The sequence below is a fragment of the Macaca thibetana genome, chromosome 5 (assembly GCF_024542745.1).
Source record: "Macaca thibetana thibetana isolate TM-01 chromosome 5, ASM2454274v1, whole genome shotgun sequence".
NCBI classification, from domain to species: domain Eukaryota; kingdom Metazoa; phylum Chordata; class Mammalia; order Primates; family Cercopithecidae; genus Macaca; species Macaca thibetana.
In genome coordinates, this window is record NC_065582.1 from 95671179 (window position 1) to 95692018 (window position 20840).

A 20840-nucleotide genomic window follows, 5' to 3' on the forward strand; every position below is an offset into this window, starting at 1 on the left:
ATTTTCAATCAAAGTATATTTCTGTTAGCAACAATAAGATAAAACTGAACGTCAAGTCCTCAGTAAGTTAAAACGTGGTTGCCATTCAAGAAAAGAAAAGGAAAGCCTTGAAATAAAGAAAGGGAATATTACTTCTACCATCGAAAATGTGGACAGTGAAAAAGAGGCTAAAAATTAAATATTATACAAAATATTATAGGGGAAAGTCAAAAGAGTAGGAAGAAGTGTTGTCAAAAATGATTTTGTATTTCAGCAATAAGTGTTTTCAAGAAAAAAGCATGAAAAAATTGATTTATCTTACAGAAAAAAGGGGAACAATTTTTATAAGTAAAGTTTTTTAAAATAGATTTTTTCTTGGACTTTAATCAACTATAACATAACTGTAAAACTTAATTATAAATATAGAGATTGTCCATACTTACAATGTGTCTTAGTCCATTTTGGGGGACTCTAATAGGATACCTGAGACTATGAGACTAGCTAATTTATAAGGAATAAAGGTCTATTTAGCTCGTAGTTCATTAGTCTGGGAAGTTCAAGAAGCATGATACCAGCACCTTCACGGTTTCTGGTGAGGGCTTCCATGCTGTGTCACAACATGACAGAAGTTCAAAGGGGAAGCAGACATGTTTAAGGAGACAAAACCCAAGGTGTTGGCTTTATAATAACCCCTTCCCACAAGAACTAACCCATTCCCATGAGAATTAATCCAGTGTTTCGAGAGTGAGAACTCACTTATTCCAGTGTGAAGGCATTAACCTATTCATAAAAGGTCCATTCATATGAACCAAACACATTCCCACGCTGAGGATCAAATTTAAACATGAGTTTTGATGGGGACAAACCATATCCACACCATAGCAAGCACATGAAAAACAAAAGCAAAACAAAAACGTTTTCTCCTTTACCATTTATCAGTAATAGGTAAAGGTTTTGGAACTGGGAGAAGACGAGCCCGTGGAAAAGATCTTTAACTAGAAGTCTAGTCTCCTAAGAAACAGAAGGATTTTAAAAAAACTATCAACCCACAAAACTTAGACACTATGTATATGTAAGATACAGATGTTTCACTGAACGATTGCTAATTTTTTTCTTAATGTTATGGTCCTTCAATAATGTTTCACATTCATCAGGAAAAAAAAAGCCTTGGAAAAATACTTGGAAAAATATGGGTATGTATAAGAAAGAATAAAATGTTCACGTATTTATTTTTTAAAGTAGATATAGCTAACATGAGAGCTCTAAGCTATAAGAAAAAGAAAATGTCTGGAAGAGACTATTGTGTAGTTAGTTTATTTAACACCAACAGCTAGAAAATAAATAGCATTTAGGAGGCCTGAATTTGTTTGTTTGTAAAAGATTGAGAATGTTAGAACCACGGAAAGGAAAAGAAGATGAAACAAATCTTATTTCATGACTTTCAACAAATAAAAATCACGTTGGAATGGCAACCCAACCCCTGCATTGTAATTACTTTGTTTGTCCCAAGAATAATTATCCAATTTCCAATTTGCCTAGGAAGGAAAAAGTATATATAAACGTAACACTTTACATGAGAGAAAAAAATATTCAATTTCCCCCACAATCCTAAAAAAGACATTGTCTCCTATTTAATGAAAAGTGCACTTATTCAAATCATATTACAGCTCCAAATGGCTATAATCAGACATTCTAAAATGCATAAGCCTGTCACTGAAAGATTTCTCATCTCATTTTGGGATATAGATTCATATCAACCCTGAAAGAATCAAAAGAAGAAATTTTCAAGCAAAGCATTTCAAATACAATTCCATTTAAAACCACAAAACTACTTTGATTCAGGTACTCCAGAGCAATAAACCCCCCCATAGTTTCTGATTAAGAATTGCTTGAAAACATTTTTAGTGGATAAGTGCTTTTCTCTTCATGAGCATCAAGTGACTTACTCAGGGTGATTATACTCAGCTAGATGCATTCATTTTACTAGTTAAATATTTCAAAGCACAACCTATATAAATCCAAGCTGTCTGTGAAATGATGTTAAAAATGAGATTTATTTCTCATTTTTATTTTTCAAAATCCAGAAATATTATTTACTATCATAGTAGGATTTAATAACCCTGAAAACGTGTATTTATTGAATTTTTAAAAATCAAAATTCACTACCAATAAGTGTAAAGGCCATTTTTTGCACCTGAATTACTATGATTAATAAAAGTGACTCTCATTATTCAAAAAGAGCATCTCCATCTCCAAACATTTATTTTTAAATTAAAAAGAACTCTAAAAACTCAGCTTTCTATATAACTTTGATAGATTATTTATTAAATCATAGAGAATTTACTAGAAAGACATTTAAAACTCTAGAAAAAGCGCTGACAATTTAAAGTCAGAATAACAGGTCCTCAAAATATTTGTAGCTTTAACAAAATCAGAAGGAAAAGAAGTAGAGAAATAGTAACCCTCAGAGAATATATATCAAGAACCTTAAGTGGCATGAACATAATAATTGATAGTAATACTATGCGTCTTAAAAATAAGGGCTATTTTGCATTAAAAATATTTAAATATCACCTTGAAAAAGGGTCCTTCAGAATTATTTGGAATTTGACAGAACTTTTGATAAAATTTGAGATTTTATGTATGTGTTCATTTATGCTCTTATGGAAACTATAGACATGGATTAATTTTTTTGTTGTTTGTTTTTTAATTACTTCTCCTTTTATTTATATACTTATTTAATGCTTAATAAATCTTTGGATTTCAGCATGATTACTAATTTTGGATTAGGAACAATGTGGACATTCATGTTTTGCTGAGACCTTTTTGATATGAAAATCTTTAATTGTACATTATTTTACATTAATTATTTATCATTAAAATCTAAGTAGCAATACATTTTATTAAAAATATCTAATATTAATTTTTAAAATTAGAACTAGTAAATCTATAATCTTTAAATGTTCTTTTTCAGAGTTCTTAGTTTCAAACTTTCACCAAGGGAGATAATTTGAAGACACATTTCATAAATTAAAAATAATCTTGGTTATGGTAAGAACTGAGATTTTTGTTTTTGTTTTTGTTTTTTGTGATGGAGTCTTGCCCTGTCACTCAGGGTGGAGTGCAGTGGTGCTATCTCGGCTCACTGCAAGCTCCACCTCCTGGGTTCATGCCACTCTCCTGCCTCAGCCTCCTGAGTAGTTGGGACTACAGGCGCCTGCCACCATGCCCGGCTAATTTTTTTTTTTTTTTTTGTATTTTTAGTAGAGTCGGGGTTTCACAGTGTTAGCCAGAATGGTCTCAATCTCCTGACCTCGTGATTTGTCTGCCTCGGCTTCCCAAAATGCTAGGATTACAGGCGTGAGCCACTGCGTCTGGCCTGAGTTTTATTATTATATGTAAAATTGCCACAGTATAAAGTTTCTTTGGAATTATTTATTCTAATCTAAAATTGGAATATTTCCTATACACCAACAACGATCAAGTCAAGAGCCAAATCACAAATGAACTCCCATTTGCAATTGCCACAAAAAGAATAAAATACCTAGGAATACAGCTAACAAGGGAAGTGAAAGATCTCTACAAGGAAGGCTACAAAATGCTGCTTAAGGAAATCGGAGATGACACAAGTAAATGGAAAAACATTCCATGCTCATGGGTACAAAGAATGAATATCATTATCATACTGCCCAAAGTAATTTATAGATTGAATGATATTTCCATTAAACTAACATTGACATTCTTCAGAGAAATAGGAAAAAACTATTTAAGAATTCTTATGGAACCAAAAAAGAGCCCAAATAGTCAAGACAATCCTAACCTAAAAGAACAAAGCTGGGGGCATCATGTTACTTGACTTCAACCTATACAACAGGACTACAGTAATAAAAACAGCATGGTACTGGTACAAGAATACATAGACCAATGCAACAGAATAGAGAACCTAGAAATAAGATCATGTACCTACAACTATCTGATCTTTGACAAACCTGACCAAAAAAAGAAAAAAAAGAAAAAAGGAAAAAAGGCAATGAAGAAAGGATTCACTATTCAATAAATGGTGCTGAGATAACTAGCTAGCCATATGCAGGAAATTGAAACTAGAACCCTTCCTTATACCATATACAAAAATCAACTCAAGATGGATTCAATAATTAAATGTAAAACCCCAAACTCTAAAAACCCTAGAAGAAAAGCTAGGCAATACCATTCAGAACATAGGCACAGGCAAAGATTTCACAATGAAGACCAAAAGCAATTGCAACAAAAGCAAAAATTGACAAATGGGATTGGATTGTGGAAGACAGTGTGGCAATTCCTCAAAGTCCTAAAGACTGAAATACCATTCAACCCAGCAATCCCAATACTAATTATATACCCAGAGGAATATAAATTGTTCTATTTTAAAGACAAGCACACATATGTTCACTGCAGCACTAGTCACAATAGCAAAAACATGGAATCAACCTAAGTGCCTATGTGGTACATATACACAATGGAATATTATGCAGTCATAAAAAGAACAATATCATATCCTTTCCAGGGACATGAAAAGAGGCCATTATCCTTAGCAAACTAATCCAGGAACAGAAAACCAACTACTGCACATTCTCATATATAAGTGTGAGCTAAAGAATGAGAACACATGGACTCATAGAGGGGAACAACACATGCTGGAGCCTGGAGGTAGAGGGTGGAGCGTGGGAGGAAAAAGAAGATCAAGAAAAATAACTAATGGATACTAGTCTTAATAGCTGGGTGATGAAATAATCTGTACAACAAACCCTCATGACACATGTTTACCTATGTAACAAATTTGCATATCCTGCACATGTACTCTTGAACTTTAAAGTTTAAAAAATTGGAATATTTACAAATATGGTTACAAGTTAATTCAACATGATTAGTTTTGATTAAAATAAATTCGGCTTAAAATAAATTTTATAACCTAGTGTTATAGATTATATCTGGAAATAAGTCAAATTTTCCATTTAAAAAAATAGAGCTTCAAAATTTTTTGTGCATGTGAGGTTGTATTAGAGAGAAATAATCATAGAGTCCTAGTGCTAGAGAGGAGCTGCTTCAAATCACAGGCAAAATACTATTCATCATCAACGTGTACAAAAAATTACTTGTACACTTCTGATAAACAATACACAGATAATTTCAAATATGAAACATTTAAATACAGAACTATCCAACTAACAAGGACAAATTAAATGTTATTTCATTCATTTTCCATAGCTAGAAATAATGTTTCTTGAATGCAAGGTCACAGAGTTGCACATATTGTGAACGAAAGGCATGACTAAAGGGGGACATTCTCAATTTTCAGAAATATTTGCCATCAGGTAAATAAGGACATCTTTACATTAACAATGAGTATATGTTTAAGGTCCCAGTAAAAATACTGCATATTTGAATAACCTCTCCTCAAAAACCAGGACTATAACAAGAAGCCTACTGTCCACTCACAACCATGTTTTAATAGACTTTATGCTTTTTAAAATGAAGGCTAGTTTTCAAACAGAATGTTTCTGTTTTGGCACAGCCTTTCTCTCTCTTAATAATAATAAATGTGTGAGTACATGTGCTCACACATTTTTTTATATATATATCATTATATATATGCACATATACATGTAATGTTTTATATATGTGTACATGCACACATATGTAAATCTATATATGCATGCACATTATATACATATAATATATATATATGTAATGATTTCAGCAGAACAGTATTGCTCTCTGGAATGGCAACAACATGTGTTACTTTTTTTTTGTGATATACCACTTTTTTTGTCAAGAAGAAAACCTTGGAGTAAACAGTACCAAAATCAATAGCAGAATTATTATTTTTTTTAATACTTTAAGTTCTGGGATACATGTGCAGAACTTGCAGGTTTGTTACATAGGTATACACATGCCATGGTGGTTTGCTGCACCCATCAACCTGTCATCTACATTAGGTATTTCTCCTAATGCTATCTCCCCACAGTACCCCACTCTCTGACAGGCCCCAATGTGTGATGTTCCCCTCCCTGTGTCCAAGTGTTCTCATTGTTCAGCAACCACTTGCGAGTGAGAACATGAAGTGTTTGGTTTTCTGTCCTTGCAACAGTTTACTCAGAATGATGGTTTCCAGGTTCATCCATGTCCCTACAAAGGACATGAGCTCATCCTTTTTTATGGCTGCATAATATTGCATGGTATTTATGTGCCACATTTTCTTAATCTAGTCTATCATTGATGGACATTAGGGTTGGTTCCAAGTCTTTGCTATTATGAACAGTGCTGCAATAAAATTATGTGTGCATGTGTCCTTATAGTAGAATGACTTATAATCCTTTGAGTACATACCAAGTAATGTGATTGCTGGGTCAAATGGTATTTCTGGTTCTATATCCTTGATGAATCATCACACTATCTTCCAAAATGGTTGAACTAATTTACACTCCCACCAACAGTGTAAAAGCATTCCTATTTCTCCATATCCTCTCCAGCATCCATTTTTTCCTGACTTTTTAATAATCTCCATTCTAACTGGCATGAGGTGGTCTCTCATTGTGCTTTTGATTTGCATTTCTTTAATGACCAGTGATGATGAGCCTTTTTTCTTGTGTTTGTTGACTGCATAAATGTCTTCTTTTGAGAAGTGTCTGTTCATATCCTTCACCCACTTTTTGATGGGGTTGTTTTTTCTTGTAAATTTGTTTGAGTTCTTTGTAGATTGTGGATATTAGCCCTTTGTCAGATGAGTAGATTGCAAAAATTTTCTCCCATTCTGTAGGTTGCCTGTTCACTCTGATGGTAGTTTCTTTTGCTGTACAGAAGTTCTTTAGTTTAATTAGATCCCATTTGTCAATTTTGACTTTTGTTGCCATTGCTTTTGGTATTTTAGACATGAAGTCCTTGCCCATGCCTATGTCCTGAATGGTATTGCCTAGGCTTTCTTCTAGGGTTTTTATGGTTTTAGGTCTAACATTTAAGTCTCTAATCCATCTTGAATTAATTTTCGTGTAAGGTGTAAGGAAGGTATCCAGTTTCAGCTTTCTACATAAGGCAGGCCAGTTTTCCCAGCACTATTTATTAAATAGGGAATCCTTTCCCCATTTCTTGTTTTTGTCATATTTGTCAAAGATCAGATGGTTGTAGATGTGTGGTGTTATTTCTGAGGGCTCTGTTCTGTTCCATTGGTCTATATCTCTGTTTTGGTATCAGTACCATGCTGTTTTGGTTACTGTAGCCTTTTAGTATAGTTTAAAGTCAGGTAGTGTGATGCCTCTAGCTTTGTTCTTTTGGCTTAAGATTGTCTTGGCAATGTGGGCTCTTTTTTGGTTCCACATGAACTTTAAAGCAGTTTTTTCCAATTCTGTGAGGAAAGTCATTGGTAGCTTGATGGGGATGGCATTGAATCTATAAATTACCTTGGGCAGTATGGCCATTTTCATGATATTGATTCTTCCTATCATGGAATATTCTTCAATTTGTTTATGTCCTCTTTTATTTCATTGAGCAGTGGTTTGTAGTTCTCCTTGAAGAGTTCCTTTACATCCCTTGTAAGTTGGATTCCTAGGTATTTTATTCTCTTTGAAGCAATTATGAATGGGAGTTCACTCATGAATTTCATATGGAGCCAAGAAGGAGCCCCTATAGCCAAGACAATCCTAAGGAAAAAGAACATAGCTGGAAGCATCATGCTACCGGACTTCAAACTATACTACAAGTTTACAGTAACCAAAACAGCATGGTACTGCTACCAAAACAGATATATAGACGAATTGAACAGAACGGAGGACTCAGAAATAGCGCCACACAACTATAACCATCTAATCTTTGGCAAATCTGACAAAAACAAGCAATGGTGAAAGGATTCCTTATTTAATAAATGGTTTTGGGAAAATTGGCTAGCCATATGCAGAACACTGAAAGCAGAATTCTTAAAAGGGGCAAGAGTATACATCCCAGCCAACCCAAAGTTTCAAAAGAGTTTTCTTTAATACCGTTGTTTGTATCAAAAACAAAGGAACAAGTATCAATCGATTTTCAGTCACTATAGAATAGCTTAATTAGGACTAATAACTTAGTCCTGTCTAAACAGCTCCAATGGGTCAGGTGTGCTGTTTAAGAAGGAAAATAAAATTACTGGAAAAAACAGACAGAAAGGAGGCAATACAAGCAGCAGTAACCTAAAGCCATTATTACAATTCCAATTATGCCTTACTCACATGGACATAATATTAGTTTGAATGACAGTCAACCCCCTGCCAAATAAATGAACTATGAAACTTCTATTAGCAAATTTTGTGAAATTAATGCTCAAAACTATTCAAATTTAAATTATATAAAACCTAGTTACTGCTAAAAGAGAATGTGTAATCCCCTTGGGGCATCCAGATAGGCCTGAGAGAGCAAGATACATATCAGACTACAGAGAAATTTAGAGAGCAGAGAAAGCAGAAAATTTGAGGTGTAATGAAAATCCCCTGGGATTGTGGTTCAACAGAATCTATCATACCATGAGTGTTATCATGTAATAAATTTGTCTGTGGTAGGTTTCCAATATAAATGGGTGAATGGCTTACTCTTTGAGTTTCTCCTATCTCTGTCTGCCTACTCATGCAATTTCTATGAAACAAACTTTCACTATCTTCTACTTAAAATTAAATTGTGACAATGAGACCTTGCTAAGAGAGTATCCATGTGAGCAAATGCTTCTTAAGTCTGTGAATTCTTAATATAATGTCCTTTAATCATTATTACCATAGTACTAGATCCTGGACATTAGTTACCACTTGTTCAGAGGATGGTAAATACCACCACATCATATTGTTGAGTTTGAGCTGGATTGGAGTTTCATTGGGGTGTGTGTGTGTATGTGTGTGTGTGTGTGTGTGTGTGTGTATCTGTTACATATTGGAGTGATGCAGATTCCAGTGTGTCCCACTGTGGATGCTGTCTAGCAGAGTAGGAAGGAAACTAAACTTTGCCTCCTGTGTATCAGACACAGTCTTGAACTCCTAATCCAACCAATCCCTAAGCATGTGGTCTAGAGATGACACCACAGACTCTCTGGGTCTCTTTATGAGCACATTCATGTCTGTGAATATTCTCTGAGAGTCTGGAGGCCAATAGATGCTAACTTCCTCACAATTAGCTCTTTCCTCAAACATGGTAAGATAATTCATGCCAAGTATTAGTCAGGGTTCTCCAGGGGAATATATGTATATATAAACATATGTTTAAATACAAACATATACCATATACAGAGATTTGATATGAGAGATTGGCTCACATAATTATGGAGGCTAAAAAGTCCTAAGATTAGCTATCTGGAAACTAGAGAACCAGAAAAGTGGGTGGTGTAGTTTCAGTCTAAATTCAAGGGCCTAAGAAACAAGAGAGCCAATAATGTAAGTCTCAGTCTGAGTGTAAGGCCCGAGAACTGGGGGTCTGATGGTACAATTGCCAGCTGGAGTCTGAAGGCCTGAGAACCAGGAGTGCTCATGTCTGAGTGCAAGAGAACATGAATTTCCCATTTTAAACAAGGAGCAAACTTACCCCTTCTCTGCCTTTTTGTTCTATTCAATTCCCCCAATAGATTGGATGATGCCTATCCATATGGATGAGGTAATCTTTACCCAGTACACCAATTAAAATGCTAATCTCTTCTGGGAATACCTTATAGACAGATCCAGAAATAATGATTTGCCAGCCATCTTCAGATCCCTTAGCCCAGTCAAGGTGACACATAAAATTAACCATCACAACAAGCAAAGAGTTCAGATTTTATAGACTTTCTAGAAAAGTCGTTCCTATTTCGACCAAAACTTGGACATAGAATTGTACCCCATCAGTCATCTTTGCTCCACTCTGGGGAGATTGGCATCATCCCAGCCACCAGAAGATATAGCTTCTGTTCTCTCCAAGAGGCAGTGAATGCTGCTTACCTGAGGTAGAACTCCAGAAGTAATCTCAATCAACCAGCAGCTAACCTTTCCAGAAACTCAGAGTAACCCTAAACATCAGCAGATATGGGTTATTTTCTCTACTCTGCAGTGAAATCAGATGGGCTCGCTAAGAAGCTGAAACAATTTTATTCACAGAATACACTTTTCAAGAGTGCAGGGTTTCCCTACCCATCAAGAGACTGGTGGGATCAACAATTTTGAGAGTCTAACTCAATGGTAATGTTAGAAAATATTAGACTGCATATCTGTCTCATGACTTTATGGTACAAGCTATTTTCTTGAAGACACATCAGAATAAAAGCCAGTGGAGCTAAATGTATCGTGATTATATATTATAAATAAAGGAGAACGGGATAAAGAAATAAAAGCTGTTGTGTTCACAACATATTATTACTTCATAATATTTTCTTTTTTTTTTTCCGAGAAGGAGTCTCACACCGTCACCCAGGCTGGAGTGCAGTGGTGTGAACTCAGCTCACTGCAAGCTCTACCTCCAAGGTTCACGCCATTCTCCTGCCTCAGCCTCCCAAGTAGCTAGGACTACAGGCACCCGCCACCATGCCTGGCTAATTTTTCATATTTTTAGTAGAGACAGGGTTTCACCGTGTTAGCTAGGATGTTCTCGATGTCCTCACCTCGTGATCCACCCACCTTGGCCTCCCAAAGTTCTGGGATTACAGGCGTAAGCTACCGTGTCCGGCCCTACTTCATAATATTTTCTAGATTCTCTCTACTATATAAACCTTCCAAGACACAATTCATTGTTAGAACTATGATATTAAATGAAGATGGCAGATTTTCCAATTATGGGCTTAAACTATAAAGACTGGATTTATTCAGGCTATGTTTACCACCAGATTTTCTGTTATTAGATTTCCATACAACTGTAGATATTATAGTTCCCAAGCCTTGATTAACAGACTTGTAGAATTTTGGAGTCATAAAGGACATTAAATGAAACAAAAAAGTTAGTGTTTCATGCTATCACTGTGATTGTCATGTATAATGCTCTGTCAACCACATCTAAAATTAAATTACTTTCACCACCTCACATAGCAGCTTCTTGTCAGAATAGCCACTAGACTTTGTATTTCTTGTGTTGGGTTGAAAATGAATTCTATTAATTCCTGTATATTTCTTAACAGGTATTATTTTTAATTTTCCCTTATTGTGTAACGTACAAACATAATTTCAATTAAACCTTACAAAAATCCTGAGAGATAAGTATTATTATTCACATGTTACATGTGTTACATTCACATATTCCAGAACTTGAAACTCAGTTTGCTTTGAAGTCCAAAGATCACACAATTGGTAAGTGCCAGAGGCAGAATTTCAACCCAGGTATGTCTAACAGCAAAGGTTACACATTTTCCCACTACAGCCTGTTAAATCTAGTCTCGTTGTGAGAAAATAATCTTAAAACTACAAATACTAATAGTCCGAATAAATTTGTACTTTTATGGGTATTTCCATTTTGCTTGTAATAATCAATTTGAGTACCCACTATTTCCCTATTCAATACAAATTCTTGCAAACAAATTTATACATATATCTTGCTTAACCATTAAAATCATTGTTTATACTTTTGGTGATCAAGTGCCCAACTCTGATAGGAATGGAGGATAAAGAGTGTAACACCCACTAACATTCTAGTTAATTTAAATGCAAATAATTATGTTTCACATAAATGAAAGAAAAACAAAGTTGCTAAACTTACCAGTGCAGAGAAGAATCTTATGGATTCTTACATCAGTATGCACATGTATTCATTAGTTCATTCATTAAATACTTAACAAGCATCTATTATATGCCATTCATTAGGAATACAACAGAAAACACAATTCTTGTCTCATGAAGTAACATTGTAATGGGAAAGACAAATTATAAAAAAGTAAGTTAATTATATTTACATATACACATAGAAGAGAGTTATATGTATAATTATGTTGTCAATTCACAATATTTTCTAGATTCTATTATATAAAACTTCCAAGACATGAATTCATTGTTAGAACTATGACAGTAAATAACTATGGCAGATTTTCCAATTATGGGCTCAAATTACAACTGGGTTTTATATTAGAAAGACTGATATAATATCAGTTTGCAAAAAGTGCTTTAAGAAAACATAAAACAGGGTAATACCAAAACATAAATGTCATTTTAGATATTCCAGAATCAGAATACAAATAAAATGCTGAGTACAAGTGCAATATTTAATCATTGGCTATTTGAAAGCAGAGCTATTCTCTCCTCCTTATAAGTACAAAGCAATTAAAGATTTAGTCCATTAAAAATTGGTGTATTTTAATAGATTATATATTATTTAATTATTTACTATATTATATAATATAATATCTTTTGCAAAGCAGTACATTAGGTTTGCCCAAGAACACAAAGTTGTAGACTTTGTGAATTTAAAGCTGCAGAACTTGAATAAAGACTCTAAGTATATCTGAGAAACCACTGTACCTAGGAGCTAAAATATCTCTGCCGTATCATCTTATTTCACCAACTTATGAGAAAACACCTTTATGAAGATACTAAGCATTACAATGCAATTAAGATTGGTTGTGAAACCAGCTTTAATCAGCTTTTCCTAGCTTTATTCCCTGTTTGTGATGAAGTTCAAAGACATTAAGTCTAGAGTATTAAATTTTAATACTGGAATTCAGTCTATAATAATATGTGAGCAGCACTGGCAAACTTAACAAAACAAAGAAAAATCTGACAAATAAGCAAACAACATTACGTAAAACTCTTCTAATGAAAAACATGTATTGATTCCTTAAATGTAGAGTTATTTACTTTAATCTTTACTTTTCGTGTCTTCTTATAACTTTTACTCAATTTTTTTTTTTTTTTTTAGAAATTCTATATAGTGATTAACAGAAACAGAAATAACCACATTCTTGGGCAAAATTTATGGGTATAGAAAACCTTAACGATTTCAAAATTTGACTTTGAGTTTTACCTGAATTTATCTTCAAGGGTATATACAATGTGCCAACATGTTGATATACCATCTACTAAATAAGTACCACCTTATGACAAAGAAAAAGAACATGTAAAAATTATCAAAGTAAGAAAGTCCTTAATTTAGATGAACATCAGTGAGAACTAAATAATCCCTTGCACATTCTCACCAAATTCAAAAAAAATGAAACCATCATTCATACAATGCCAAGAGAGCAGAGACTAGCCCAAAAGTTGGGACTATGAATCCTTGGTACACCACACATTCAAACCCTGAGCAGACACAACCCTGTTTAGTTTATGAGATCTGACAGTACCTCTGCTTGAGGTGATAAGGCTGCAGGCTTTGTATACACTGAGCCACTGGCAGCAGAATCAACACTGACAACTTGACAGTTCGTCAATTGGCAAACCATTCACTCCTTTTGAGACATGGAGAAACTGGGAGTGGAACCTTCATTTTGGACACACATCTAGTAAATCTATACTGCAATTATTTGTGTGGTGTTATTTTCCTTTGATAAGTATCTTTGAACACATTATTATATGTGTTAATAGCTATGCAAAGGAACTGCCTCATTTATGAAATGAGCTGGCAAGCTACGAAATAGTCCATAATACTTTTAAAATTACTTGAGCACTAGATCTGGAGTTTTTAAAAAAATTAGTAATTAAATTGCAGCTTAGTAGAAAAATAATTGAGTTATAAAAATGAAAATTTCAAAATTAAGAATGCTTAAATTTTTAAAACAATGCAAAAAAATTTTCAAGTGTCAAAGGTATACAAGGCACCATAGAGTAAATATTTATAGTGCCTTTCACAATACCTCTATAGTGCCCGCTCACAGGAGCATTTCAGTCCAGTTTGGGAGTTGGGGCATAGGAATATTAACAATGAAATAATTACAGGAGTTATTACTTAAAGACAAAGTAGATGTAATCTAATGTGTATGATTTACTATCATTTTAATGGCAGAGATTTAACCGTTATAGACTCTGAATTCAGAGCAGGTTGAAGCAGCTATATTGACCTCAGAACTTGGTTAAATGGCACTGATTTTAGAAGGCTAAATGAAGCTCTCCTCTGCCACCCTCACAAACATCCCATGATGAGTGCCTAGAACCTACTCAGCCTTAGGATTATGAATTCAGTTATCTCTCTCCCCAACCATAATTTCTGGCTCTGAAGCTCTCTCACTTCATCCATATTAATATACAAGCTCTTCAGATGTGCTGAAGACACAGTAACCTCTTAGCCATACTTTGTTTCTATTATAGAGACTCTTTCTTTCTTCATTGCCATTCATGTTCAGTTTAGATTTTATGCTTTGTCACTTCAACCATCGCCTTGTCAATGTTCTTAACCTCACTGCCTCATTGTACTGCTATCAAACACAAAGCAACACAACCCAAAACAAAAATAACCTGATGAAGTGTTAAGTCTACATTAATTTAAATTTATTCAGTCTGCTCAATGCTGGTGGACAAACATCCGCAAATGTATAGATTAGTACCACAGTGATTTCTTGATCTCTAGCCTCATGTGAGCCAACAGCCCTGCCTGGCATTTCTTCAATATTCCCTAGTCACCTCTCCTGTTTGCCACAGCAGCTATTTCGAAACTTCTCCACTGTCGTTAAACCTCCAGTCTCACTATTGCCAATGCCTTCTGCTACATTTTCCCAATTAGAAGATAATCTTGCCTCCTACTTCTCCAAGAAAAGACTATTTCTTAACAATTGTCGTAACTTCCTAACATCAAACATGAAGACTTGCTTGCAAACACAGCATTCTTTTCTTACCCCCACCCCTCAGCACTCTGGAAAATGATGTTCCCCGGTGCCTACAGTTAAGAACTCCGTCTAATTCTTGATCCAATCCTCTCTTTCCCTCTACTGTTTCTCTATCAATGATCACCTTTCTTTCCTATATCTTCATTTTCTTCTTCACTACCGGCTTGGTCTGTGAGCATTCAAATATACCCAAATCTCTTACACTGTAAAAGATCTCTCCCAAAAACTCCACAAAGCCATTTAATTACTACCCAAAATATTCACTTTTTTTTTTTTAACTTTTCTAGTGTTGCTATTTAAACATATGGCATTACTCCTCTACTGAAATTTCACTCATTAATGAAAATTAACCACAACTTCTTGTGATGTACTAGACACAATTCTGGATGCTTCACCTTACTAGCTCATTTAAATTAGGCCAGCATACCTTAGCATCAAAATCCAACAGAAAGGACAGCTTTAGGAGACCTCATTCATACGTATCAATATAAAACCCTTATGCAAGATGGTAGCAAATCAAATAATATTATGTAAACATAAGCATAATTATAATTTTATGTATGTATAAATAATTCTATATAAAAATATCCCAGGAATGTCTGGAGCTTCCTTAAACTGATCTAAGTTAATTATAAATATATAAATATATAGTAGTATAGTGGTATAGTGTTGAATGTTTTTTCTCTGAGATTGATAACGATCCAAAAATACCTACTATTGTTATTTCCATTCAACATCATCCCTAGAAGGTGTAAAATAACAAAAGAAGAGACAAAAACTCTTATTAATTGCAAATGACAAGACAATTTGCAGAAAATTCATGAGAATCTACAGATAAATTATCAGAATTAGAGGTCTGAGCAAGAGTGTTGGATATAACATCAATATAAAATATCGATATTATTTGTATACACAGCAGCAAACAGAAAATGACATTTTAGAAGAGACCATATTACATTCATAGACTATAATACCACTCAGCAATATAAATTAAAAGACAAACGAGCAAAATTATTGACACATGAAAATGAGAATGTATCTTAAATGTTGAGAGAAAAAAGACACAAATGTGTAAATACTAATTATCCATTTATATAAACTTTCAGACCAAGCAAACTGTCCGTGCTTCTCAGAATAAAAACAGGAATAATTGCACTTTCTGAGTGACAGAAACATTCTGTAACTTGACCTTGTGAGTGGTTAAACTGGTGAATGCGATTACTCTAAGTCATTGTGCACTTAAATTATATCTCAATAAAACAAATGAAGAGTATTGAAGAGTAAAATTTTACTTTTTTCTCACCTCATATATATAAAAATCTTCTAGATAGATAAAAGGCATTAATTTGAAAGGCAAAACTATAAAATACCTGGAACATAATTGAGCATAATATCTTCATGACTCTGGGGGATAGGGAGTAATTTCTTAGATAATACTGAACAGCAATAATAATAAGGACGAAAATTCATTTAAAGATACTATAAATGGCATTGAAATAAAATCCACAGAGAGGAAAACAAAACTGGCAAAAAATTAAATGATAAAACACTCAAATTCAGAATATATACATAACTTCTAGAATCCATTATAAAAAGCAAAAGACACCCCCTCCAAAAAAAGCCAAAAAAAAAAGTAAATAAGCAATTAACTCAGAAACATCTGAAGAGCCTAAATATGTAGGAAAAGATGCAGACATTTTCATAATCAGGGAAATGTAAATAGAAATCATGAGGATATATCATTATATACACCCAATAAGTTAATACAATTTTAAGTCTTACACATTCAAGACTTGATTAGAATGTGGGGCAATGCCTGCATTGCTGGTGGTATGTAAATTAGTAAATTACTATGAAAATGGGTTTGATGTTATCTGGTAAAGTTCAAGATATGGTTTCTTGTATTGCAGCAGTTCTACCTCTGGATACAAAACCTACAGAAATACACCTACAAGCATAAAAGTATCCAAGATGTATATCCAAGAATTTTTGTAACAGCAGCTTACAGCAGTCTAAAAATGGAAACTGTAGTGGTTTGAGACACATCCATACAATAGAAAACAATACAGCAATATAAATGAATAAACTGCCACTCCAAGTAACAAGGATCAATAACATAAACATACTGTTGAACACAAGAAGCAAGAAAAAAAGGATATATGCATTCTTGAGACCATTCATAAGTTGAGACATTGACAAAACAATTATATAACGATGTAAACACAGGTGATAAAAATATATTTTAAATGCAAATAAATTAGCATCATAAAAATCAGTCTAAATATTACACTATGGATAAGGATGGTCTGACTGTAATCAGAGAGAAGCATATGAGAGTGTTGAGAATCCTGGCTATTTTATATTCCTTGACCATAGTAATGGTTCTTTCCTTTAAAATAATTCACTAAACTTTGAGTTTTATGCAGTTTTCTATATATTTCATATTATTCACTATAAAACAAAAATTTAAAATGCATCAGGATAGTTTCATCCACATTAGCATGAATTCATTGAGAAATTTGTATTGCTAATAACTCCTCACTTCATTCTGTCTAGGTTGTTTTGCATCTTACATCTCAGCATTAAATACCTACTGAAGAATCTCTTACCCTTAATGTAGTCAACTTTAGACAGTTAGAAATTTACGGTTACCAGCTCTGCATATACACTCAATTATGTTAGGCTTTTCCTTACCAAATATATATATATGATTTGATATATTTCCCTACCAAATATATGTGTGTATATATACACATATATATGTGTGTATATATATGTTTGTGTGCGTGTGTGTATATATATATGATTTGGATTTGCTGTATATATATTTGCTATATATATAAATATATATGCATATTTGCTATATATATAAATATATATGCATATTTGCTATATATATATATATATGCATATTTGCTATATATATATACAGGAAATCCAAATCATATACATGAGACACATATGTGTGTGTGTGTGTGTGTGTGTATAAAAACATCATTTATATAAGGGCGTTTGTATTTATCCTTGAGAAAGTTATCATTCCAGTATTTCATGAAACACCACTATTGGCACTCAGCTTCTTCTTACATGTGATAAGTAGTATACAACGAGAGTTCATTTTCTGCAAACTATTTTCTTCATATTACATGACACACACAGAAGGTAAGATACTGTAATGTCACATCTTGCAGTAGACTTTCTGTCTTACTATATGAAATTTATCCAAGCTCTTATTCTCATTTTATACATGTTGCAAGTTAAAAATCAAGCAGCTACAAATTGTATAAATATTAAATTTACTATTTTATAAAAATTACTAGTATAACAAATGAAAGATGATGCTATTTCCCTAGACAAGATTCAGATTACTTTTTTTCCTTTACATTATTCTAAGTCAGAAATTGAATTTCTTGCTTGATACTTCTGGTAAATAAATATTTAAAGTCATTTCAATGCCTAATTTCCCCCCAACCCTGCTTTCTCTTTCAAACTACAATATTGACTTTAATGGGTACTGTGATCGTATTGCATGGAAAACAATCAAGCAAAACCATAGTACAGGAAAAAGCATATTAATCAGCATGTCTTATCTTACTTTGCGAACACCTCTGCCAAGCTCTTCTCCATAGTTGGTTCCAAGGATTTCAAAATGGACATTGGGATTGCCTCCATTTTCTCCAAATTCTAGCTCTCCAGTCAACCCACTAACTCCACCCTAAAGGAGAGAACAGATACTGATGTAAAATTTCAGAAGTAAAAAAAAATAAATAAACATAAAAGGAAGTTCTAGGAACTCTACTTCTATCTATGAAATAATACTTAAAGTATGCAGTTTTAACAGACCACTTTTTAAAATAGGTACACAGCATAAACAGGAGTATAGTTGAACTAACTTTGGAAATTCCTTAATCCAACCTCATCTATTTTTCATAAAAACAGAAATTTAGACCCCAAAAGTCAACTGACTTCTCAAAATGAAACCATGTTAGGGCTCAGACTAAATTTCAGGCTCAAGTTTTTGCCACCATACCTTGTGACTTGAATGGATCCATTAGTCAGAAAACAAGGTGTTTCCATAGTGCATAAAATCTATTTAAGATAGATATCAACAATCTTCTTTGTTCTAGCACAATTCCATTCAAATTTGATCTAAAATTATACCTGGGGATCTTAAAATCCATGGTTTCTAGATTATTAGAGGCTTATTATTTTGCACCTTCTTTAAATATATTTTCCAAATCAAAAATAAAAGAAAGCTAAATTAGGCTTGAAATCTGTTTTTGCTCTTAACGGGTAGTGCTGGCTGTTGAGATTCACTGGGAATTCCAAGCTTCATCTTTCATTCAACATGACAGATGTTCATTTATCCAACAGATGGCAATGTAGGTCATACTTCTCTCTTTCTTGTTTATCATTCTTTTCTCAGTTTAGTTTATCAGCCTTCATATTATTTAGGATTTTACCAATGAAAATCACACTCCCAGTCACTTCAATGCTAAAATATGTCTAACTTAAAATTTTGGCCTGGTAATGACATTTATTTAGAAAACAAATGATCTCAGTTTTGTAAATTGTTTTAATTATCACCTCTAAGATGTTGGTATTTAAATATATCTCACTTGACATAACCTGCAACTCTGTTTCCAGACTTTTCCGTCTGGTATTAATATTATGCTGCTTGCTTTTCCTTCTACTCCATCTGTGCCTTGTAGCCCAATCACCTGATGCAAAGTTCATGATGAATTCAATAAACTATTTTTGATTGATGTTTTCCTACTTGAATCACTAATTTTAATATTTAATCTATTGTATTTTTATAACAGTAATAATCAACAAAATTAATTCTTCACTATTATTCCCTAATCAGCCAAACTATTATCTGGTTTTATTAATAAAAATCCTAGTGCATTTGATATGTCAATACTCTTTTCATATACGATTTAGCAGTCAAGAAGATAGGTCACACTTCCTGGGTTTCACGAATGGCTTCAGGACCTACTAGCTGTGTAAACCAGGCTAAGCCATTTCATTTATGCCTCAATTACTAGATCTGTTAAATGGGAAAATAACAGTGCCTACATTAGAAGATTATTCTGATTCTTATAATTCATGTACAGAATACTGAAAAGTTCTTGACATGTGGTGAGAGCTTAAATACTATTATTATTATCATCATTACTTCCACTGTTACTTAATTCTTTATTTCTGAAGGATTTTTAGTTCACAAGTTGGCATAATCTTGTTTTTTAATGAAAATTCACTGGGTTTGCCAAAAAGTATTATATGCTTAAATATTTAGATGGCTTTGGAAAATATTGTTGCAAATGTCAACTCAGTTACATTTCATTGGTTAGCTTGGGGAGAAAAAAGTTAAAGCAGCTGGTCTAGAATGTATTCATTCCTTTCCCTGGTGTGTGGACAGGGCAGCAACTGAGGGTGAAGGTTGGGTCTAATTTCCCTGACAACTGGAACTCCAGGTAAATAGACTAGTAATATTTACTAGGTGGGAAATCCCTTAGCAGGATATCCCAGGCTAAAGAAATACTGTAGTAAATAAACCCAAGATCTATGGATTAACGGTTTGTGGCTCCTCAGAAAATGTCCTGAAGCTTTACGTTTTTTAGGGTAAAAATGGAAATGTTTCATAATGTAAATCCTCCCTGTGGTGAGAAGTAAACCTATGAAACCCTCCTTGGAGACAGAATCAGCATTTCCAGTGTGGGAAGAAAGAACCTGGGGAGCCATGCAGAATATCTCCTACTTTTTCTGCTTTGCACCCTTTGCTTGCCTGTATTTTTGATAAGGGCAATATATCTGATTTTTGCCAATCTATTCCAGTCTGCGCTCACTATTAATATCTCAAAATATCCAATTATATTTTAAAGACTGAAGTGCAGTGCATCTTATTATCATTAGTATCTCCAAATGACAAATACTGTAGGAATTTGATTGACAAGTATAGCTTATATTATTACAAATAAGTTCTACTTGTATTCAGAATATTTTATAAAAGTTTTTCTTATCTATAACCATACATCTACCTGAATAATATCTTCTAATTATATCAGAATCTTAAATTTCTGTTTTAGTAGCTTATTTCTAGGAAAAATAT

General features: G+C 33.5%; 1 protein-coding gene across 4 annotated transcripts in view; it reads right to left on the minus strand.

Annotated features, from left to right (window-relative positions):
• Nucleotides 1-20840, minus strand: part of GRID2 (glutamate ionotropic receptor delta type subunit 2) — a 1531999-nt gene that overhangs the window by 560783 nt on the left and 950376 nt on the right. For all 4 annotated transcript variants that reach the window (XM_050790431.1, XM_050790433.1, XM_050790430.1 and 1 more), the window contains exon 8: nucleotides 18324-18443. In XM_050790431.1, coding sequence (XP_050646388.1) covers nucleotides 18324-18443 — 120 coding nt within the window. The remainder of the gene's footprint in view (nucleotides 1-18323; nucleotides 18444-20840) is intronic.